At 40.1% G+C, this 25657-nt stretch overlaps 1 protein-coding gene across 1 annotated transcript in view; it reads left to right on the forward strand.

Moving 5' to 3' along the window:
• The window catches only part of gna12a (guanine nucleotide binding protein (G protein) alpha 12a), a 45294-nt gene extending 20677 nt beyond the window's left edge, over positions 1-24617 (forward strand). The window contains exons 3-6 of the mRNA XM_075462489.1: positions 15169-15219; positions 15292-15492; positions 19114-19320; positions 20382-24617. Coding sequence (XP_075318604.1) covers positions 15169-15219; positions 15292-15492; positions 19114-19320; positions 20382-20543 — 621 coding nt within the window. The 3' untranslated portion in view covers positions 20544-24617. The remainder of the gene's footprint in view (positions 1-15168; positions 15220-15291; positions 15493-19113; positions 19321-20381) is intronic.
• Positions 24618-25657: the final 1040 nt, after the last annotated feature.

Consider the following 25657-nt stretch of genomic DNA (forward strand, 5'->3'; position numbering starts at 1 on the left):
GAGACAGTCATGAATGCTAACGACGGAGAAAGAAAACGACCAACGTGATCACTATAAGCGGTTTCCACTGTATAAGGGTACAAAATTGCCACCAGAGATACAAGATTGGTCTCTGTAAGGTACAAACCACAAGGGTACAAAACTATACCTTCTGAAGGTACTGCCCCAGTGACAAGCCATCGTACCCCTAAAGGTACAATTCTGTACTTTATTTTCTGAGAGTGTGCCTACGTTTTGGTCCTCTCGCACATGCAAAGATGAGCAGGGTTGCTTGCTTTACCTGTTAGTGATTATAATGTTGTGGCAGATCGTTGTATGTCTGAAGAGGGCTTTAGAGACACGTGTCAATTAGGGCTATCATAACAGATTTTGCCCTGTTAATAGTTACAACATATTTTTAACACATTTATATCACTTATATTTAGGATGTTGATGATAACTTGTAAATGCTGGTAAACCTTTCAAAGGGCAAGCACTTGATTCTTAAAAGTATTCAGACATTAAAACACCAAAATGTCCATCCATCCGTTTTCATTAATCAAATACAGGGTTTAGGGGAGCTGAAAATGTGAGCATATCATATTTGTGTTCATTCGGCGAGACACTGGGGAAGAAACACTTTTAACTGAAGTGAAAACCCTGTCGTTCATTCGCTTCAGTTCAAATGTTGGTGACGTTTCTCCAAAGCAAATATGCGCGTAAACAGAACGAGCAAAATTTAGGTCAGCAGCGTCACTTCATTTATTACATGATAAATGGAAAATGTGATTATGGGGATTGGCCTTTTCAGATTCCCTCTGCTGATCCGAACAGCTGCTTAAATCACACAGGCCTCCTGCTGTTTATACGTCGGAAGCATTTTTAATGGCATCCAGAGTCGCTGTGGACCAAATGGAGGGAGCGCTCCGGCTCGTGTCTCACTTTAACTTTAATGTGGCTTTTCAGTGAAGCTGGTGAAATTATTATTTTTTATTTCTGTCAGCAGATCTCATAAAGAGCCCCCAAATCAGTATTGCATTAAGAAGCCATTTTCTTTTCTTTTTTCCTTTAGTTTATGGTGAGTTAAGGCCGACTCTGTGACCCTGTTAGCAGCTGTGGGAAGCAGTGCTCTTTGTTAGCTGTGGGCTACAACTCAAGGCAGTTTTTAGAGCGCATTTTGGTCTCATTAGCCAAATTGCATTGAACAACCACTCCTACATATTTATTTAGATATTCATTGGTACAGCTATTTCTTTTCTCTCTGACTTCTGAGTGGATTTCTGGATGTTTATTTACAATGGGTGGTTGAGTTATGACCTCCAGCATGAATTTTGACACCAACTGCTGCACTCGGGTGCAGTTGGTTTCAAAGAACCATAATTGCTTCCAGTAGCTGCGCGTCACACTCGCTGCTTCTTCAAAACGGCTGCCTGTGTTGGACAAATTGGCCAAATGAGGACAAACTACAACTTAATTCTTGTAATTTTTAGGATACCAGCGTGTTTCCTTCAAGTCTCTGCAGTTAAAGATAGTTTGAAACATGCATGTTTGCTTAAAACGACACTGCACAGCTGTTTCTGTAACCTTTGTCTAATTAAACCGCATGTATGGGAGCTCTTTTTAATTAAGTACATCTGAGGCAGGACTGCCTGTTTTTAGGGGTTGTGGGCCAGGGACTGGATTAAGAAGGGAGGACAACTATGTTGGCAGTTAGAAAAATGTAAGAAGCGTCAGCCTTTTTCTTTAACAACAAAAGCTAAAATGTCTGCAGCGGCGTAAATGTGCTGAGTTGGATCCTTTCTGCCTCCCCTTTTTCTCCACTCTGAGAGGTTTTCCGGGGATACCACAGTCAGCTTTTCCCAGGCACAGCTGGAGTTGAGCTGCAGGCAGGAGGCGAAGGAAGGAAGGAAGGAAGGAAGGAAGAAAGTAAGGGAGTGGAAAGAAGAGATGAGCAGTGGGTGGGGAGGCTCGGAGAGAGGGAACAGAGTGTAGGAGAGGTAGAGATAGTGAGGCCAGAAAAACAAGCACATGCAAGGATGTTGTTTACTCGTAGGGTTTTCTATGTTCCCACCACACCCAGATAGCACACAGTTTGATAGAGTATATAAACACCAAAACCTCTGCGCTTGACAAAAACAAGGCCGTACATCAAGCCATGATGGTAAACAGTTGCTGTTGTCCTCAGCAGCACAGATGTCCTCCAAAAAATGAGGTCTAAATTCATAGAGAATTAATCCTGAGGTCAGTAAAAGGTGTAGAGATGCTTTGCTTTGCTCAGTCAGCGTGTTTACATGGCACTCAAACTTTTAAAATGCACGTGAACATGTCAGTCCCCCCTGGCCTCTTCAGGCTGTGCAGTCTCTTTGTTTTGTTGTAACCGTTCATCACGCATCTTAGATTTGTGTTATACTTTAGTAATCCTCAGGGTTAAGAGGCGCGTCTCCTTTGTTTAGTTAGCATAGTTAGAAAGAATCCCGGACGAGCCCCCATTTATGTTACGTCCCCAGGTTCTATGGGGATCAGGGAGGTAACATAAATGTGTCCAGAGGGAAAAAGTAAAGTTTAAAATTATTTATTACAAAGAAAAAGGTTCCATAAACAAGATAGGGGATACACTTTAACCACACAAACTACTAAGGTGAAACCCCGACAATAGAATAACCGATAATAACCAAAGTAGCAAATATAACTCAAACTCAAAATAATCCAGGAAAACAGGGTAACAAACTTCTAGTGAAGCCCGATTTGCACGGGATAAATATTACCTATGGATCACTGGTAATTCGCAACTACCCCCGCACCTCTGTATTTTTTTGTGGCGCATTCGGACGGGACAAGCAAAAGTCTGTAATTTACTCAAATCACAGATCATGAGCACACTTCATGCAAGACATGCAGCTCAAAGTGCTTAACAGTTACATTAACAACAATGTTAAAGTTGGAAGCCTATCACAGAATTTTGAACATGCTGGAGGTAAACGCCAAATTACGGTAGAAACTGCTGTCAGCTAATGCCAGCTGATCCTAACAGCTGTGAGCAGCTGTCAGCTCGACACAGTTGTCGCTACCCAAAAATACAAGGTAGTACAACCAAACAGTATTTGAAGCATGTATATTATCACATTTTCAATGAAGTGGGCGGTTATTAGCACCCTTACGATAACTATGTTCATTGGGGATAGTGGCATATTTCCTTACCGCATGCTGCCACACAAGCCATCCAGTTGCGTATTCGTGCTTTCTTGTTCTTCTTGAGGTGGTTTTTAGGCCTACTCTGGTTCAATATAGGCCTGTACAGGACAGGCCTACTTGCCCCTGAAATGCTGTTAATCAAACTCTCGGCAATACCATCCATTGTTTACTCCAGGACAACACAAGAGATGTGCGATTGCATTCACAAACACACACGTGTGCGTTCACACGGGACTTAAATTACCACAGGACGTCTGTGTTTCGCCGAAATTAGGTAATTCGCGGCGGAATTATTACCCCACAAATCACGGACATGGCGCATTCGCACAGGACTAAGAACTCAGACAATTATTCCGAATTACGGGGGGGTCCATAGGTAATACAAGTCCCGTGCGAATCGGGCTTTAGAAGCACTAGAGTCGGTTAACTCGAACTGCTAAGCAGAGCAAAAGGTGGAAGTACAAATTCCACTGAAGTTTCCTAAAACAGTCAACAACAAAAGGCTGCAGCAAACAAAGTCTGTTTCTAAGGCTGTCCCCTGGGGAAATGAGTTCAGGAGCCTTTTATACAGTGCAGGTGGACCTCATCGTGGACTAATTGGCTTGTCATCTCCTGCTGGTCCAATAGGGGTGCTCTGCAGCTCCCAGGCAGCCAATCAGCGCCCACACTTGAATCTGGATTAAAAAAAAAATCCAAAGAGACTGCACTGCCTCTAGAGGCCAGGAGCCGTAACACCACCTCACATTATATGAATTTGAGCTTCTTCAAACTGGAATAACACATGGAGATAATGCTGCTGTGCAGGGAATCACTCACGCATGGACTCGACTCGACTTAAATGGGCTCCGTACATGATCCAAAGTTCCCTCTTACATTTTTTTTTTGGGGGGGGGGTAACCAGTGACGCTTAACTGGATATGAATACATCCAATAAAGCTGCTCTTGTCCGTATATTTTTCTCTTTCTTTTGTCAGACGACTTAAGACTTATGTGTCAACCTGCAGCCACTTGAAGCATTTCCAGACTGTTCCTCTGCTTTAATGATATCCTGATCTCACAACCACTGCGTCATTTGACAAAATCACCATTCAAATAACTTGAATTGAATAAATTACAAGTGTCTGTGCAGTTAATTCAGGCATGTGATGATCTCCCACAGAGAAAAGCTACAGGCTGCAAATTGTGTAGAATGTTTCTGCACACAGTCCATGAAGCTGCAGCATTGAACTAAATTTCCCTCCTACTGGGACCAGGATGGTGGACTGACTGGATGGCTAAGCTGAGCTGCATCTGTTCTTTAACTCAACTATACACATAACCGTGCTGAATTTATCTAGAGTACTCATCCTTGCCTTGTAGTTTGGATGTCGTGTTTCTCTTTTTCAGCTGTGAGATACGTAAAATGATGTTGGTCACTTTTCTTGGAATGTTTCTCACCCTTCTTTGAGACTTGCCTGTGAACGTGACAGAAAGCGCCACAGTGCATGTGGAACATTGCAAGCTAGAGATTGGGCGGTAAATGATGAGAGGTGCAACATGATAGTTTTCACAGGTCGTGTTCATGTTGTATCTCTGTAACAGTTCATTTTAGTTTGTCTCGTAGTGATTGTGTAAAACATCGGAGCGTCTGAATGGAAGCAGCTGAAAATATTACTTCTCTACATGCGTGATCTTTAACTTCACCCGGGGACATTGTCTTCTCTGTTGTATTTGTTGTATTTCTTTGTTTATTTATTTTTTATTATTTGTTGTTTTTAGGTGGATTATTTTTTGTTTGTTTGTTTGTTTGTAATATTTTTTGTTTATTTTATTTTTTATTATTTGTTGTTTTTAGTTTTATTATTTTTGTTTGTTTGTTTTTAAATAAATGTTTATTTTTTTATTATTATTTGTTGTTGTTTTTATTGTTTTGTTTAGTTTTTGTTTATTTATTTATTTATTTATTCCTTGTTTTTTCTTTGTCTTCTTTGTTATTGCCGCTGTTTGTCGAAAGAGAAGCTGCACCACCGCCAAAAAAAACTCTTTAAGTGATTCGAGAGTTGCAGTTTGCTCATCGTATCTTGTAATTTCATCATAGAAATTCGTACGAAGCTACCCAACACAGAGCCTGTGTAAAAAGAGTCGTGGTGCATGGGTGCAGACGGAGAGCAGACGCTTAATTAGGTGTAGGTGAAGTCATGGACGAGGAAAGTTTGGACAGCAGTGCTGTTATTTATCTGTTTAGAAAGGTGATCTGTCAGATTCTGCTGCTGCAGTTCAGACTCGTGCCGCGTTGAAAGTGATACATTAGCAGCACCGACACCGGTCAGATTGGCTGTGTTCGAAACCGCCTACTACATACTACATACTGCATACTACATACTGCATACTACATACTGCATACTGATCGATCAGACAGTGTGCAGAGCGTTTACCCACAATGCATTTCGCTCCTGCCCGAGCCGAAATCAGCCGGCCTGAAGCTGATTTCCCTTAAGCTCTAAACTCTGTAAACTTTAGCAACATTTGAAACATTTTCAGGTGAGAAAGTAGTCGTTTAGATCCCCAACGTGTTGAAAACCTGACAAAATACCGGCTGTTTACAATTTTGTTCCCACGAATTCGGCGCTACTAAAGCTAGCCGCAGTGAGCAACGCACTTCCTGTTATTTTCACAAAATAAAATACCCGTTGCCTTTTATCATAGGGAAAGCCATTACGATACAATTGGTGCTTTTGTTTTGAAAACAGGAAGTGAATCTACCCTCGTTGTAGCTAGCTTGAAAACTGCCGTTTTGACAGGAAATGACGATCGGCGACGTCACGTTACAAATAAATAACAATAAGTAGGGCTGGGCGAGTTAACTCGTTATTATCGCGTTAACTCATTAATTATTTAGCGCCGATAAATATTTTATCGCGCATTAACGCAGGTTTTATTATTGTAAAAGTCTGTCGCTCACAGGCTTTTATTCTGTAAAAGTCTGCTGCTCACAGGCTTTTATTCTGTAAAAGTCTGTCGCTCACAGGCTTTTATTCTGTAAAAGTCTGCTGCTCACAGGCTTTTATTCTGTAAAAGTCTGCTGCTCACAGGCTTTTATTCTGTAAAAGTCTGTTGCTCACAGGCTTTTATTCTGTAAAAGTCTGCTGCTCACAGGCTTTTATTCTGTAAAAGTCTGTTGCTCACAGGCTTTTATTCTGTAAAAGTCTGTTGCTGTCTGCTGTGGAACAGGAAAAGAAAGTAATCGGCGGATCCACCAAACATGGAGAAGGGTACGGAACTTTTACTCGGCCATTTTCATGTTAAAGTTCTTCCAGACGGCGGAGTCGACAGAACCAAAGTCATCTGTAAACTCTGCCAAGTTGAATTGTCTTCTCAGCGTAGTAGTTCCAGTCTAAAATATCACTTAAAGGCAAAACACACAACTGATAGCAGCAAGTCATTCAAGGAAACAGACAGTGGAGCGAGGCTTCTACATAAAAACTACAGAAAGATGCTGATGTTAAAAGTGTGTTTGCACAACAAATGTTATGGCACTTTCATTCATATGGCAGCACATTTAAAATAAAGCTAAATGCTAAAAGCTGTACACTACTTTTGGATTCATTTTTGGATTCTGCGTACAAATGCGATTAATTGTGATTAATCAGGGAAATCATGTGATTAATTAGATTAAACATTTTAATCGTTACCCAGCCCTAGTTGCCGACATAAACCACAGTCTATTTTTATACCTACCGGTACTTTAATCTGCTCAGGATCACTTGAGGCTGGAGCGGTTTGTCAGTCCATCCCAGAGATGACACACAGAGACAGACAGCCATGCACGCCTACACTAACTCTCCTAATTTAGAATCACAACTAATCTAACACGTATGTCTTTGGACTGTGGGAGGAAACCGAAGCATCCGGAGAAAAACCCACGCAGGCACAAAAGGACACGGAAACTCCGCACAGAGGAACAAATCATGAACAAATCATGAACCCGCTTTGAGGTGACTGTGCAAACCAGCTCTCCGTCACAGAGGGCCAGCTGCTGCTGCCAAACGCAAATTACTGACACCAATTAAAATGTTTTTTAGAAGGAGCTCGACAGGATCGAGTTTTAAAAATATATTCTCATAGTTTGTCAAGCAAAAAAAGCCTAAATGTTGGCTTTTTGTAATGGATCGTGTTGCTCCTTTTCCTGCTTTTAATGGGACGTTGGGACTGCTCTTTATTTGGGATGTCAGGCTTTTTCCTTCTGAAGTTTACACTGGAAAAAATCAAAGTCTTACCAAGTATATTTGTCTCATTTTTAGTCAAAATATCTCATTACACTTAATATAAGACACAACTGCCTAACAAGCACCATTTCAGCCAGATATAGGGACTTGTTTGAAGACAATACATCTGGAATATCTTGTTAAATGAAAAAGTCTTGAAAACAAATTGTTTTGAGTCACATATCATATGAAACAAGCTTTTTTTGACATTTGAAGAGGTTTTTAAGCTAATTTCAAGATCACTTTTATCTCAAAAGTCCTAAATATCACATTTTATTTCAAGAAATCTGGACAGATTTTTTTGCTTATTTCAAGCAAAAATGTCTTGTATTTGTTGTTTTTCTTACTTATTTTTGGGGCATTTTTTCCAGTGTAGGACATCAACACATTCTCAACTGGACCAGGTGTCTCAAGCTTACTTTTCAAAACTCAAGCACACAATGAACAGTTGCTATTATCATTTCATCAGCATTATTCAAGCCTGAATGCAGTTAGCAACTGACCTCATGGACTAAAGATATACCAATAAAAGTCAATATAAAAAGTATTTTTTCATGAAGGTTTGATGGCCTGTTGAGACAAAGATTGAGCTGCTTGGCTGCAAGGTCCAGAGAGGTAAAGTTGAGGCAAGAACACAGTTGGTAGAGTACCATCAGAGGTGGGTAGAGCAGCAAAAAATTATACTCAAGTAAAAGTACTGTTACTTCAGAATAATATGACTCAAGTAAAAGTAAAAAGTAGTCATCGAAATAATTACTTGAGTCAGAGTAAAAAATTGCTCGGTGAAAAAACTACTCGAGTACTGAGTAACTGTTGAGTAACGTCTGATTTATTTGTTAACACAAGCATTCAATCAGACAGACAAAAATACTAAATAATCATCTTTAGGCAAATTAGAGTTCATACAATTGATCAAATAAATTAAAATGAATTCATTAATAACAAAATAGCTTAAATTAAAATAATCCAGGTAAATTCAAAAACTTCAATAAAAAATAAAAGAGACTTAGGAAATGTTTAAAACATTTGTAACCCATATGTAACCTAAAAAACAAACATTCACCTATCCATGGGGGGAAAAACGAGTTTAGGAAACTTAGCGCTACATGTTTCCTCAAGTTAGATGTTGAGTTTCTGCTGAAATGTGCGTTTGTTTTGGTTGCCACAGAAGACACATAATGTAGCTGCTGTTTCTCACTCTTTGTAAGGTAAACATGCTTTCAGTATGAGGCCTCGTCTGCGTGTTCATTTCCCAACGTTGGTTCTGACATTTTTCATCTGTTTCTTTCTTTGTTTGTACTGCTAATGCTAAAGCTAACCCGTCCCGCCGCTGAGATTGAGTATGGTCACGTGACCAGACCGCACGGCTGCGTCTGATTGGTGGAACACAGTCAGGTGGTAGAGCCATCAGAGTTCATCCAATTGATAAAATAAATAAAAATTAATTAATTAATTACAAAATAGCTTAAACAAAAATATTCCAGGTAAATTCAAGTACTTCAATAAAAAATAACAGTCGCTATTATCATTTCATCACTTTGAAAATGACGACAGACAGTTTGAAAACAAAGAGATTAATAAACTCTTTAATCCAGCTGGATTGTCAGTTATTACTCAGTATTTTCACCCTGTAGGTTATGGTAGCGTCGTAATGAAAGGACCGACAAACCGTGGTGACACACCCAGTGCAGGCGACACACACACACACCTGTGAACACACACACAAGCCTACACTACAGAATGTGAGCTTATTCAGGTCTTTGCTGTAATAAAGCCTCTAATCTACCCATACGAGTCATGAATGGAGACATTCCTCCGCCTTTATTCAGCTACACACACACGGTGACACACACATGGAGCTGGAGCTGATCTTTTGTCGCCTTCAGATCTGCATTTCAAGTGTCTGAAAATCACTCTACGGCACGAAAACATCCATTTAAGTCGCTGCTTCCACGGCGTGGACGATCAGGACACGATTCAAAGTGTCAGAGGAAACGGTCATTCTGTCTGTCTGTCCGTCTGTGTCTTTGTTTGCGTTGGCCTTCATCTCTGGGAATTCCCCTCTCGCTGTCTTTCCCTCCGTGAAGCCCCTCCTGCTGCTCATGTCCCGCCGAGCCAATCAGAGCGCCCGGCTTTGTGTTTCATGCCGCCGTGACACCGGGGGTCAGCGGCGGGGTCACGGCCTCGCGTCTCGCTCGCACCGGGGTCGCGTTTCCTGGTTGTTACGCTGCATGTCAGAGCTGACGGGAAGAGTTCTCTGTGGTAAACGCTGATCGGATAAAGAGGAGCTGAAACTCGTTCAAAGTTTGGAAAAATCTGCTGTTTATTGGAGCGTGTGCACGTGCACGTGCATGTGATGAGAGCGCTGAAACGACTCTGTAACCGCGTTCTGTCTGACTGGCTAATCCCTCCCTCCCCCATGTCTCTCCGCTCTGTTTTCACACACACAGCTGTTTCCTGTCGAATGCATTTAAAAGAAAGAGAGGAAGAGAGGGAATCAGTTTTTTAACTATTGTTGGAAATCAGCTTGAACTTTATATGTACTTATTGTTTCGATTTTTAAAAAAAAACTGGGTTTGAAACTGTCCCTTTTGAGCACTGGAAAAAATCAAAGTCTTACCAAGTATATTTGTCTCATTTCTAGTCCAAATATCCCATTACACTTAATATAAGACACAACTGCCTAACAAGTTCTATTTCAGCCAGATATAGGGACTTGTTTGAAGACAATACATCTGGAATATCTTGTTAGATGAAAAAGTCTTAAACAAATTTTTTTGAGTCACATATCATATGAAACAAGCTTTTTTTGACATTTGAAGAGGTTTTTAAGCTAATTTCAAGATCCCTTTTATCTCAAAAGTCCTAAATATCACATCTTATTTCAAGAAATCTGGACAAGCCGATTTTCACTAGTTCCATTGGCAGATTTATTTTGCTTATTTCAAGCAAAAACGTCTTTTATTTGTTGTTTTTCTTATTTTTGGAGGGGCATTTTTTTTCCAGTGAGTGAATCACAAACACTTACCAGCGTTGTAGTGGCCATTTGTCCATAAAAAACAAATTAAACTTAAACCAAACCAAATCAAAAGGCCACTGATGCATCATGGGGGATGTGGTTTAACGCAGGCAAAAGAAGATGAATGTCCAAGATGAATTCTTGCGTTTTCTGATGATTTATTTCAAAACAATAAAACAAAGAAAAGAACAAAGAAAACCTGCTGCTCTCTCCCTTTTCCATGGTAAAATAAAACTATCGGCCCACCCCGGTGCATGCTGGGACTCCAGGTGCCCAGTGTGACCCAATCACCAAAAAAATTCTAAACAAATAACTAACAAAGAATATTAGCAATAAATCTAATCAAAATAAAGCACTGAAATGAATCAAATAAAGTTACTCATAATTAGCTAATTAAATGTACAACTAGAACAAAAAAACAAAAACTAACTTTACAAATAGCTCCTACGAGCGTGGCAAAGCTTGCTGCAGATCATGCTGCTGTAACCTGATTAAGCCGTTTTCTCTGTTCCAGGCCCTTCCTGGTTTCCATTCATTTGTGAGCGTTCTGAAAGTCAATTAGCAGCCTCTTTAAAACTTGCCTGAACTGTATAATCCATCGACGTGAAGAACGGCGTGCACTTAAACCACATTACTGCTCAACGAAAAGGACGGAGGAGCGCTGACCAAAATGAATGCAGGCTTGAGGTTCCCTTTAATGGACTCCCGCATCTCAAGCTTTAAGAACTGGATAATTGATTTTCACACCATACAGAAATGAAGTGAACTCAAGTGATGCCTAATACAGCAGGAATGATATCCTGAAATATAACGTGCAATCAGCGAATGAGGCTGAGTGCACTTGAATGTCGAGACACGCACAATGATTTTAGTGTCCTGCTCAGACTCAGCCGGCCTCGGCAGTCAGGAGATAAAACTGATTGTGCCAGAAGAGACTAAAACAGTGCAGCATGACGTAAGAATTATTCAATAATCCAATTTGTCATTTTTTTCTCCTTATTCTTGTTTTAAAGTCACGTTGATCGCATTTTCGAATCCTGCTTCCAAATCTTGACCTTTTCAACCCTTTTCGGCACAGACTCACAGTTTCTGTTTTGATTTCGGAATATGTGGGAATTTATTGATTCATCGCAGGATTTCAGCAGCTTCTGTTCTGTGGCTTCAGGCCTCTTCTCATCCATTGTGTTGCCCTGTAAACACACTAACACTGGGGGCAATTGATGCAGATGCACCTAAAATAATTAGCTGCAGTTGCTAACCTTACATTGTTCGCATGCAGGTCGTGATTGTCTGACATGTCCTCGTCTATTTATAGATTCATATTAAATAGGGCTGGGCGAGTTAACTCGTTATTTATTTAACGCGATAAATATTTTATCACGTATTAGCGCATCTTTTATTATTAAGTCTGTTGCTCACAGGCTTTTATTTTGTAAAAGTCTGTTGCTGTCTGCTGCGGAACCGGAAAAGAAAGTAATTGGATCCACCAAACCTGGAGAAGGGTACGGAACTTTTACTTGGGCATTTTCATTTTAAAGGGACAGTTCGCCTCTTTTGACATGAAGCTGTATGACATCCCATATCAGCAACATCATTTATGAACATCTTCTTACCCCCTGCTGCGTCCTGTGAGCAGAGTTCCAGCCTCGTTTTGGTGTTGATGAAGGTAGTCCGGCTAGTTGACTGGGGTCCCGAAAATCTTGCTTCTCAAAACAATATGCGTTCAAAAGAGTAATACATTTGCATCACAAAATCGTTCTCCAGGAAAAAGTCAGACCTCACAATCGCTTGGCGCTATTTTTGCCTCCCTTCATATCAATGCGTTCAGCCACCTAGCGATAGCCGCGCCTGTTACAGTGTTTGCTGCTCGGTCTGCACAGCAGGCAGTGATACGAAGGGAGAGAAAATAGGGCCAAGCGATTGTGAGATCTGACTTTTTCTGGAGAACGATTTTGTGATGCAAATGTATTACTCTGTTGAACGCATATTGTTCTGAGAAGCAAAACGCTTTATTTTTTAAACCCCAGCCAACTAGCCGGACTACCTTCATCAACACCAAAACGAGGCTGGAACTCTGCTCACAGGACGCAGCAGGGGGTAAGAAGATGTTCAGAAATGATGTTGCTGATATGGGATGTTACACAGCTTCATGTCAAAAGAGGCGAACTATCCCTTTAATGTTCTTCCAGACGGCGGAGTCGACAGAACCAAAGTCATCTGTAAACACTGCCAAGTTGAATTGTCTTCTCAGCGTAGTAGTTCCAGTCTAAAATATCACTTAAAGGCAAAACACACAACTGATAGCAGCAAGTCATTCAAGGAAACAGACAGTGGAGCGATGCTTCTACATAAAAACTACAGAAAGATGCTGATGTTAAAAGTGTGTTTGCACAACAAATGTTATGGCACTTTCATTCATATGGCAGCACATTTAAAATAAAGCTAAATGCTAAAAGCTATACACTACTTTTGGATTCATTTTTGGATTTTGCGTACAAATGCGATTAATCGTGATTAATCAGGGAAATCATGTGATTAATTAGATTAAACATTTTAATCGTTGCCCAGCCCTAGTATTAAATAATGTTGGATTATTGGACTATCTGGATATTGAATTGTCATGCCAGCAGTTGATGATTTGAAGCATTTGGGGGGAGAAAAATACCAAAACTAACTTGTGTAGGATGAGGACAACAATTAGCATAATTTTAATGGATTTCATTAAAGTCAAACTCACATAAAGTAGAAAACATAAAGCTAACTGTCCATTGTAATGGCTTATTAAGCCTATAAATGGACTTCCACAGTGATGAGTGTCCTGGACCAACGCCTTTATCACCTGTAGGAAAAACCAGCATTATTCAAGCCTGAATGCAGTTAGCAACTGACCTCATGGACTAAAGATATACTAATAAAAGTCAATATAAAAAGCCTTTTTTCATGAAGGTTTGATGGCCTGTTGAGACAAAGATTGAGCTGCTTGGCTGCAAGGTCCAGAGAGGTATATTTGAGGCAAGAACACAGTTGGTAGAGTACCATCAGAGGAGGGTAGAGCAGCAAAAAAGTGTACTCAAGTAAAAGTACTGTTACTTCAGAATAATATGACTCAAGTAAAAGTAAAAAGTAGTCATCCAAATAATTACTTGAGTAAGAGTAAAAAAGGTGAAAAAACTACTCAAGTACTGAGTAACTGTTGAGTAACGTCTGATTTATTTGTTAACACAAGCATTCAATCAGACAGACAAAAATACTAAATAATCATCTTTAGGCAAATTAGAGTTCATCCAATTGATCAAATAAATTAAAATTAATTAATTGATTACAAAATAGCTTAAATTAAAATAATCCAGGTAAATTCAAGAACTTCAATAAAAAATAAAAGAGACTTAGGAAATGTTTAAAACATATGTAACCCATATGTAACCTAAAAAACAAACATTCACCTATCCATGGGGGAAAACGAGTTTAGGAAACTTAGCGCTACATGTTTCCTCAAGTTAGATGTTGAGTTTCTGCTGAAATGTGCGTTTGTTTTGGTTGACACAGAAGACACATAATGTAGCTGCTGTTTCTCACTCTTTGTAAGGTAAACATGCTTTCAGTATGAGGCCTCGTCTGCGTCTTCATTTCCCACCGTTGGTTCTGACATTTTTCATCTGTTTCTTTCTTTGTTTGCTACGACTGCTAATGCTAAAGCTAACCCGTCCCGCCGCTGAGATCGAGTACGGTCACGTGACCAGACTGCACGGCTGCGTCTGATTGGTGGAACACAGTCAGGTGGTAGAGCCTTTGGGGGAAGTCTCTCTCTCTCTGTCAGAATAAAACATTAAAATGAGGCGTACGCGGGGGGATAAAAATAATGAGGCGTAGAATACCAAAGAGGTAAGAAGAAAAGTAACCAGCTCATTGTAGCCTAATGTAGCGGAGTAAGAGGACAGTTTCTGCTGCACACATCTACTCAAGGAAAAGTAAAAAGTATAGAGATTTAAAACTACTCCTGGAAGTATAATGTTTTCAAAAACTTACTCAAGTAAATGTAACTCGTTACTATCCACCTCTGAACATTAACTCTCTTTTTATCACTGCTTTGGTTTCTACCAGCTGCTGAAGTGAAAAAGAAATCTGTTCAGCTGCTAAATCAGTCTACTAGCTGGTTGCCTGTGTGTTGTTTGCCGCTGGGCAGGTTGTTTCGCGTCACAACTTTGTGGGTTTTAAGTTTAAGGGCTTTTTAAACCAAAACAAGGAGGCCATTGAAGTTTTAACACTGAATTAGCTGGAGGTAAACAACAAACCCTGGAGATGTTTCACTGTGGGATTGTAAAACCAGACATTCCTTTCAAATTACACATCGCCGTTTAATCCAATGTTATTGATTAGTGCCGCTTTACTGTTGTCAATAGATCTTTAGTCTGTCCACTGATAAAAACATGGGTCATATATTAACACAACGATCGGTTTAAGATTCAGAATTACTGGACGACTGGTCAAGTCGACTCACACAAGCAGCTGAACCGATATGATTATGTTTGGTCACGTGGATTCAGTCTGTTATTGCATCGATTGATGTCTTATTCAATCAAACGGCAGAAATACGAGAAAATAAATTGTTCCGATGACCAGATTAGGAGATGTAATTTCATTATTTGGTCCAGTTATGTTTCCCTAATGTTTTATAAGATGAGTCAGTTGCACGTTTTGTGGGTGATCTTTAATATTTTTCCTTCTTGTCCTCAGAGTGAGTCGGTCAAATACTTCCTGGATAACTTGGATCGTATCGGACAACTGGTGAGTGTCAATGAAATTTTCTTTCTGATCCCTTTAAAAACTCGATAGAAAACTAGTTTCTCCTCTTTTCAGAACTACATTCCAAGCAGGCAAGATATCTTGTTTGCACGGAAGGCGACTAAAGGGATTGTCGAGCACGACTTTGTGATCAAAAAGATTCCTTTCAAGATGGTGGATGTTGGCGGTCAAAGGTCGCAGAGACAGAAGTGGTTTCAGTGTTTCGATGGGATCACGTCGATACTCTTCATGGTGTCGTCATCAGAATACGACCAGGTACGTAATGACAGGTAACCGGTAATAATGAGAAGAAAAATGACATAATCACCTACGATAGAGAAATAATAAAACATGACGAGGTCCCTAGATGTCCCTCGACACCCTGAATCCAGGGGAAACGTCTCCAGAAAGGTCCCTGGTAGGGAGGCAGTACTTTGGAGACTCCACTACACCTCTGTGGGTGGGTCCTGCAGCGCTATACTTTTCTGATTGGTCGGTACTCTCAGCGTTTTGCTTTTTTTCGAAGTCATCTCAGGTTTGATATATACACACAATAAGTAGGACCGGGCGAGTTAACTCGTTATTATCGCATTAACCGAAAAATATTTTATCGGGCATTAACGTAGGTTTTGTTTTGTTTTGTTTGTTTTTTTGTGGGGGAGGGGCTTTTGTTCGTTTAATGGATAGAAAAGTTCAGAGGGACAGGAAGCAGGGGGCAGAGAGAGGGGGAACAACACGCAGCACAGGGCCGTCCGATGTGGGCCAGCTGCAGCGAGGACTATAGCCTCTGTACATGGGGCGCCTGCTCAACCCACTACGCCACGGACCACCCCTGTTTTATTATTTATTTTATTATTGTAAAAGTCTGTTTCTCACAGGCTTTTATTTTGTATAAGTCTGTTGCTCACAGGCTTTTATTTTGTAAAAGTCTGCTGCTGTCTGCTGTGGAACAGGAAAAGAAAGTAATCGGCGGATCCACCAAACATGGAGAAGGGTACGGAACTTTTACTCGGCCATTTTCATTTTAAAGTTCTTCCAGACGGCGGAGTCGACAGAACCAAAGTCATCTGTAAACTCTGCCAAGTTGAATTGTCTTCTCAGCGTAGTAGTTCCAGTCTAAAATATCACTTAAAGGCAAAACACACAACTGATAGCAGCAAGTCATTCAAGGAAACAGACAGTGGAGCGAGGCTTCTACATAAAAACTACAGAAAGATGCTGATGTTAAAAGTGTGTTTGCACAACAAATGTTATGGCACTTTCATTCATATGGCAGCACATTTAAAATAAAGCTAAATGCTAAAAGCTATACACTACTTTTGGATTCATTTTTGGATTCTGCGTACAAATGCGATTAATCGTGATTAATCAGGGAAATCATGTGATTAATTTGATTAAACATTTTAATGCCCAGCCCTACACAATAGCTAATAAAATCTATAAACCTTAAGTTGTACCGTGGGTTTGCTGCTGTTTGTGATCACAAGATGTAAACTGAGACATTCATTGTGAAAGCTTCAGCATGAACGAGGAGACGCAGCTCAGATTATGACATGAAAGCAGTTAAATCAGAGCAATAAAATGTTCAGTTTGCTCTGAGTTAAAACACCTAAAACCGTTTAAAAATGTGTAACATTTTGAGTTAATACACCTTTCCTTGCACCAGACAACCAAGGGAGCAGCGGCCATGATAATGAAGATGTGATTTTGATCAATAAAGCCTTCATCTCTGATTTGTTTCTGGGCATTCTCTAAATAACAGATAAAAAATACCCAAAACCTCACAAAAAAAAAACGTGACGTGGACAGATTTCCATCTGATAAAGCTGAAGCACACTTCCTGGTTTTACTGTTGGCTAAATGTGACGATACTCCAGCGATCACTGTCAGGGTGGAGCAACACAGCTTAATGTACCTAAAGTTATTTATATAAATATAAGTTTGCAATAATCTTTTAGCTCCTGAATAAAAAGAAAGTTCTGGGCGCTGTCGGTCACATTTTGGCCTCATTAAGAACAACTTAAGAGCTTTGAAAGCCCGTCCTTTCAGTTCAGCCATCACTCAGCATCCGGGAAGTTATTACACATCAATGACCTTATGAAAGCCAGACAGACATGAGGTCAGACGGATTTATGGATTAACAGATTTGTGTTTTATCCACATAAAAAATGGGAAGAAACTTGACTCACTTGGCCCAGCATGTTTATGGAGAACAGGAAAGTTACAATCTAGTTATAATTCACTTTCACCAACAAGTAACAAACGTGGGTTTGAGCTTTAAAAGGTTACCAGCGTTTTCCCACTAATGGTTGAAAAACTGCTAATTCAAAAATAAAAGAGATAAAAAACAACAAATATCTTTTGTTAAGAAGGCATAAAGCTCTGTTAAAATAAATTTTGCCTAAGACCTAATTAAGAGGAGAATTATTTTATCCATTAATATAAACTTAATAAACTGAGCTTTACACTGGAAAAAATGCCCCTCCAAAAATAAGTAAGAAAAACAACAAATAAAAGACATTTTGCTTGAAATAAGCAAAAAAATCTGCCAATGGAACTAGTGAAAATCGGCTTGTCCAGATTTCTTGAAATAAGATGTGATATTTAGGACTTTTGAGATAAAAGTGATCTTGAAATTAGCTTAAAAACCTCTTCAAATGTAAAAAAAAAAAGCTTGTTTCATATGATATGGGACTCAAAACAATTTGTTTTCAAGACTTTTTCATTTAACAAGATATTCCAGATGTATTGTCTTCAAACAAGTCCCTATATCTGGCTGAAATAGTGCTTGTTAGGCAGTTGTGTCTTATATTAAGTGTAATGAGATATTTTGACTAGAAATGAGACAAATATACTTGGTAAGACTTTGATTTTTTTTCCAGTGTAGGTCTATTTATTTGTTTGTTCTATTATTTATTTAGTTTTTTTTTTTTTTTTTTACCATGATAGGGTCGATTTACTCGTTTTTTTTATAGAATTGATCGAAATTAAGTTGATTTCTCTTCTTTCACAGTGTGGTAGAAGTCTTCAGAAAGCTCTATCTCTGTGCTTTGGTAATAAACAGTGTGGAGTTGCTGGAAAAAAATCAAAGTCTTACCAAGTATATTTGTCTCATTTCTAGTCCAAATATCTCATTACACTTAATATAAGACACAACTGCCTAACAAGCACCATTTCAGCCAGATATAGGGACTTGTTTTTATACAATACATCTGGAATATCTTGTTAAATGAAAAAGTCTTAAAAACAAATTCATAATTTTAATTTCAAATTCAAATTTTGAGTCGCATATTATATGAAACAAGCTTTTTTTTTCATTTGAAGAGGTTTTTAAGCTAATTTCAAGATCACTTTTATCTCAAAAGTCCCAAATATCACATCTTATTTCAAGAAATCTGGACAAGCCGATTTTCACTAGTTCCATTGGCAGATTATTTTGCTTATTTCAAGCAAAAACGTCTTTTATTTGTTGTTTTTTAACTTATTTTTGGAGGGGCATTTTTTCCAGTGAACAATTTAAATATCTAGTAGCTTATTTTCTTCGAGCAATGATAAATCTAGTTTATGGAGCTGCTTAAAACCCCTGATGGGAGTGTAAAGCGGCCTGAAGCGGCCAGGGCTTTCCAGGTTAGAGGCTCCAGCTCTTGTGTGAAGCTAATGCTATGGAAATGTTTTTCTCTCTTGACTTGTGGAATTAAGAAACGGAGAAGAGAGAAACAGCATCTGAGTTTTATACAAAGCTGTCTTTGTGGTGCGCTGAGGAAACCGGATTGTTCCTGCAGCCGTGGCTCCAATTCAAATCAACGGTCATATGATGGCAACTGAATCCTTAATTGCTACACTGATAAGACCTTAAAAAAAAAGCAAAAAGATGATGCTGAATGTGTGTGGTTCCAGGTGCTGATGGAGGACCGCAGGACAAACCGTCTGGTGGAGAGCATGAACATCTTCGAGACGATCGTCAACAACAAGCTCTTCCTCAACGTGTCCATCATCCTCTTCCTCAACAAAACAGACCTGCTGGTGGACAAGATCCGCACGGTGGACATCCGCAAGTACTTTCCGGAGTTCAGAGGAGACGCACGCAGGCTGGAGGACGTGCAGGTACTTCATGCTTAATCAGACATTTTTTAATTCCTGGAATAAAAATCTGTTAGGTGGCCCTCATCTGTCAAAGTGTTGAAGATAAATCACACATGATGAGGAGTATTTTGTGATTAATGAGAGAAAAACCTTCAAGGACGAAGACTATCGTTTATTTGGACAAACGTCTGAGGTAATCTCCCACAAGACGAGAGTAATCTTTCTTTGCTTCGTCCAAAAAAGTGTGTTAGAAAAATCTTTAGTATCTGATAGGGCTGGGCAACGATTAAAATGTTTAATCTAATTAATCACATGATTTCTCTGATTAATCACGATAAATCGCATTTGTACGCAGAATCCAAAAATGAATCCAAAAGTAGTGTATAGCTTTTAGCATTTAGTTTTATTTTAAATGTGCTGCCATATGAATGAAAGTGCCATAACATTTGTTGTGCAAACACACTTTTAACATCAGCATCTTTCTGTAGTTTTTATGTAGAAGCCTCGCTCCACTGTCTGTTTCCTTGAATGACTTGCTGCTATCAGTTGTGTGTTTTGCCTTTAAGTGATATTTTAGACTGGAACTACTACGCTGAGAAGACAATTCAACTTGGCAGTGTTTACAGATGACTTTGGTTCTGTCGACTCCGCCGTCTGGAAGAACTTTAACATGAAAATGGCCGAGTAAAAGTTCCGTACCCTTCTCCATGTTTGGTGGATCCGCCGATTACTTTCTTTTCCTGTTCCACAGCAGACAGCAACAGACTTTTACAAAATAAAAGCCTGTGAGCAACAGACTTTGCAAAATAAAAGCCTGTGAGCAACAGACTTTTACAAAATAAAAGCCTGTGAGCAACAGACTTTTACAAAATAAAAGCCTGAGAGCAGCAGACTTTTACAATAATAAAATTAATTTAAAAAATATAAATAAATAAATAAAACCTGCGTTAATGCACGATAAAATATTTATCGGCGTTAAATAATTAACGAGTTAACAACGAGTTAACTCGCCCAGCCCTAGTGTCTGAGCCAGTTGTGCACAGATCCACACAGTCTAACTGCCCCTGCTCTGCTTCTTTTAGGCATTCCTGGTGCAGTCCTTCAGTCGTAAGAGGAGAAACCGGGGAAAGCCGCTTTTCCACCACTTCACCACTGCGATAGACACAGAAAACATTCGCTTTGTCTTTCACGCCGTCAAGGACACCATCCTGCAGGAGAACCTTAAAGACATCATGCTGCAGTGACACTCCTGCCACAGACGGCGTTTTGTTTCTGACTGTAACTGTGAAACCAGCCATTAGTCCGGGCCGGGGGACTTCTCTCTGACACATGGAGCAGTCAGTCGACCCGGACTGACTGGATCTAACTGAACTCTGAACCTGTGGAGGACTCTGGGCCTGGTGATCTACGCTGGCCACTGTGGACGTTCTGCATTTAACCCGTATAAATGTGCGTGTGCTGAAAGGAGAACGGAGGAAAAGCACCAGCTACACCACACGAGCACTGAAAGTGTTTTTCCTCTGATGTACATAAGACTTTGTCTCTAAACCGAGTCAGACTGCTGCCTGTTGGGATGCAGCTGAAGCAGGAGGGGAGGATGAAGCAGGAAGTACGGAGGGTTGCTGAATGCCTTGTTTTAAGGTGCACGTGACGGAGGGAGAGGGGTGAGGGTTCGGGCCCAAACTGGTCATATGCTGTGTTATGTGATAAGGTTGCACAAGTGTTCCTGTCAATGAACTTTAACAGAAGGAAGAGACGGAGCTCCCTCATGCTCCCCGTCCTGTTTTCCCACCGTCGTACGACAGCTGCAGAGAACAAGTTTTCTTCTTCTTCTTCTTCTTCTTCTTCTTCTTCTTCTTTTCTATCCTCTCGCCGGCACAATAGACGGATTGTTCCTTCCTCTCCGGCAGAAACAGACAGACAGTCAAATTAGAGACTCATTTTGTTTAAAAGAATACACACATGGATACCACTATCGGTTATCTATCATGTCTTTTTCGCTTCCTTTCTTTTCTCCTCGCCACTGTCCACCGGCTTTTTAGTAGATGCACCACAATAAACCAGGCTTAACCCGAGGCGTACTGAAAGTATTTACGAGATGTTTTTGCTTTATGATTATGCTGCCCGTTCCTATTCGTTTTGTAAACATGAAGGGAAGAGCAGAAAATTACGAGGTCGAACTGTAAATGACCTTGTTTGTCCTTGGGCTTCTAGCGGGAAATTTTAGATTTTAGACCAAACTAAAAAAAAATAAAAAATCAAATAAGTTGGCTAATGCAAGTTTTGGTGAGATTGGTATGCATTTCTCCACCCTTTTTCTTTGAATATCCTAAAAAAAGAGCTATATATACATATGTTAAAACTAAAAGGAAAAAAGCCACTACCCATACGTAGGCCTTTGACGTTGCCTAGCAACAGGGGCTCTGCCCACAAGCAGCCAAAGGTCAGCTGAAGATACGGTTGTGGGGTCCTCGGTAACCCAGCTGAGGTAAATTAGATGAGCGGTAGTGAAAATCAAAGCACACACAGGGATTCCTTCCTCTTTTTTTTTTCAGTTACATCCTTTTCTCAATACGATTCAGATAAGTCGCTGTACTCTGTCTATGAAAATCAATTTAAATCAGCTGCATCCAGCTGCTGAGTTTGTAAATTAATTAGGTTTTAAGTGCGTCAGTGAAAAGAAAAGCCAGAACTCTTGTGATGTCACGGTTTGTGTCATTGTTAAGCATCGCTAGTCATTGGCTGTGTTTGAAACCGCATACTACTCCCACTACTCCCACTAACTTTTTGAGTTAGTATGCGAGTTTGAGTAAGCGAGAAGTTCCCGGATGCATACTAGATTCTCCTAAATGTTGGGTATGCATCATGAGGTTACTACTCATACTCAAACTACCCAAGATGCAACGTAACGTGACGTCGCCGATCGTCATTTCCTGTCAAAACGGCAGTTTCAAGCTAGCTACAACGAGGGTAGGTTCACTTCCTGTTTTCAAAACAAAAGCACCAATTGTATGGTAATGGCTTTCCCTATGATAAAAGGCAACGGGTATTTTATTTTGTGAATATAACCGGAAGTGCGTTGCTCACCGCGGCTAGCTTTAGTAGCGCCGAATTCGTGGGAACAAAATTGGAAACAGCCGGTATTTTGTCAGGTTTTCAACACGTTGGGGATCTAAACGACTACTTTCTCACCTGAAAATGTTTCAAATGTTGATAAAGTTTACAGAGTTTAGAGCTTAAGGGAAATCAGCTTCAGGCCGGCTGATTTCGGCTCGGGCAGGAGCGAAATGCATTGTGGGTAAACGCTCTGCATACTGTCTGATCGATGAGTATGTAGTATGGAAGTATGTAGTATGTAGCAGAGATGGGGACTCAAGTTGCTGTTTTGATGACTTGTGACTTGACTTGACAAAAAATAAAAGACTTGAGACTCGACTCGGACTTGGAAGTTAAAGACTCGGCACTTGACTTGACTTGAGACACGATGACTTGAATGTTAAGCATCTAGCATAACTTCCAACTTTGTTCGTCATTTGAAGATCCATTCTGACCAGTAAGTGCTCGTCAAATTAGCTAATGTTATCCTGTTAGCCTAGCCGGTAGTTAGCTAACGTTAGCTTGATATGATACGGGGTGGACAGGTTGGACACATTGGCCAATGATGTTTACTGACAGTTACTTATATCTTTGTGTTTTCACTTTATTAAGATCAGATTCTGCAGGTAAAACTGCAAAAATAAGGTGACTTGCCCAAGAAAACATTACTTGAGACTTGCACATGTGTCACTTGGTCCCATCTCTGGTATGTAGTATGTAGTATGTAGTATCTAGTATGTAGTATGTAGTATGTAGTGTGCGGTTTGGAACACAGCCAAAGTCTTTTGTATCGATGACAGAAAAGATGTTCTTTAGCAAAGAGGGCTGCTCATCGTCACCAAACAACACATAATCATGGTCACCCGACTCTTAAAGGTTCACACAGTTCTGTAAAATATTTGACCTCCTTTCAGGTCATTGTTTTTGTTTGTTTGCTTCACTCTCACCGCTCTCATAGCGTTGCTGCCAGCTTTCATATCACCGAGCTCAAAACTGCAAAGTTACCCAACCAGCTGCTGACCTCAGCAGAGAATTTAGCAGCTGAAGAACCAGATTTAGTTTTTCAGGAGTTGGTCCAGATCCAAAAAGAGCGTGAATATCAGATCAACTTCCACCTCAACTGGAGGTAAAACAAAATATCGCTCTGCTTGTGCTCTAGCTGAGCAGGTGCCAGATGATATTGTCAGTAGGTCTGCCGGGGAAGCTTTCAGGGCTCAATCCCTTTAACGGATGATGAAATCAGCGTTTCAACGCTTTGGAAGTTTTTTGTGGTCAGTTTTAACAGGTTTTCAATCATCAGAAATCAAATTATTTCATCTCAGTTTGTCACTACCCTCAAAGTAACATCCCCAAACAGCGGGACGGTGACATAAGACCGTGTTAAAATGGTACTCCAGAGGTTTTTTTTTTTTGTGATGCCCTTCAGGTGGCCAAAAAAAAACATTCTGGTTAAATTCTAAATTATTAACAAAGCAATCAAAACCCCATTCACAGCAATCATTAGATCTGTTTCAGCAGAGCATAAATAAAAACGCCGTTGCTATGGTTACTTGCAGTTCAACACACCTTGCGCACTGATTTATAAATGGCGGTTAAACTGCCAAACCAGAACCGCGTCTGACATGCTCTGTTACGGGATTTTAATGGATTTTAACCCGCCATCTCCCACATACTCATCCATAAAAACCTGTATTCACAATTAAGAAATGAATCAAGTGGAGTGAAGTGGAAATGTTGATTTGATTTGCACGTGGGTGCACGGCAGTACGACACAGCTGGGCTGCTTTTCCCACCCCGAGCATTCAGACGAGACAAAGCACGAACACTTCCACACGTCTTATTATGAAACTGCATTAATGTGTATGTGTCAGAGTGGCACCGTGTGTGCCAGTAAAACACAAACGCCACTCTGAACAGTATCACTGTAACCGGTATGTTGCTGTAACATTTGTTGTTCACTAACCTGCGTTCTCCACTCACACCAGTTTGTATTTTTCTAAGTGTGTGTCATTGCACTGGATGTTTCTCAGAGAGATGACCAGCAAAGGAAAATGTCTGTGGGGGGGGGGAGAAAAAAGAAAAAGGCAAACCAAACAAACAAACAGGCGCAGACTCTGAGAGGCCAAGCAGGAAGAAAAGTGGGAGGTCCTCTGCTTTTGTTTTTTTGTTTTCCAGTGCCTTTGCCTCTGTGCTCTGTGGTGAAATACACTGCCGTTTGCTGACATGCTGTTTCTTTATTTTCTCAGTGTGGGCGTCAGTGTGTGTGTGTGTGTGTGTGCATGTGGCAAAGCGAGGGGTCAAGACCCTCTGATCTGGAAAAGTGACGACTGGTAAAAAGGCTACACTGGAAAAAGTCTTACCAAGTATATTTGTCTCATTTCTAGTCAAAATATCTCATTACACTTAATATAAGACACAACTGCCTAACAAGCACCATTTCAGCCAGATATAGGGACTTGTTTGAAGACAATACATCTGGAATATCTTGTTAAATGAAAAAGTCTTGAAAACAAATAGTTTTGAGTCACATATCATATGAAACAAGCTTTTTTTTACATTTGAAGAGGTTTTTAAGCTAATTTCAAGATCACTTTTATCTCAAAAGTCCCAAATATCACATCTTATTTCAAGAAATCTGGACAAGCCGATTTGCACGAGTTCCATTGGCAGATTTTTTTGCTTATTTCAAGCAAAAACATCTTTTATTTGTTGTTTTTTTAACTTATTTTTGGAGGGGCATTTTTTCCAGTGTAGGATTGGGAGGATTTTGAGAAATGTTTTTGAGTTCACGCAGAAGACATTTGGAGGAAAAAAAATGAATTTGAATATGTTTTTCTTATTCCCAGAGGCGCTTCGAACATGAGAAGCCAAAAATCAGCGAGTCGAAGCTCCTGATAACTAATGTCATACTGATGTACAGCCGGGGCAAAATGTAAGCCCTCATTCTGCATAATGTAACGTGAAGCTCATCAGCGAGAGCGATCAGACCGCTGGGCATGAGAGCAAAAGCTGAAATCGGGTGATATCTCTGTTACCCAGAGTCTGACCTTTGCTTTGGCTTTTAATCAGAGGAGCTCTGCTACATAACTGCCTGCAAGTCTCAAGAGAAAGGGAGGGGGGGGGCTCCAGAAACAACTGGAGCAGAGTTTTAGTGTTGTTTTAGAAATCACTGGTCAACATGGATTTATTTACACAGGAAGTGAGCAGAATGTAATTTAAGGCCTATACATGCGCTCTGCAGAAACTCATGTGACAGACTGTG

This window comes from Odontesthes bonariensis, chromosome 4 (genome assembly GCF_027942865.1).
Source record: "Odontesthes bonariensis isolate fOdoBon6 chromosome 4, fOdoBon6.hap1, whole genome shotgun sequence".
In the NCBI taxonomy this organism is placed as follows: domain Eukaryota; kingdom Metazoa; phylum Chordata; class Actinopteri; order Atheriniformes; family Atherinopsidae; genus Odontesthes; species Odontesthes bonariensis.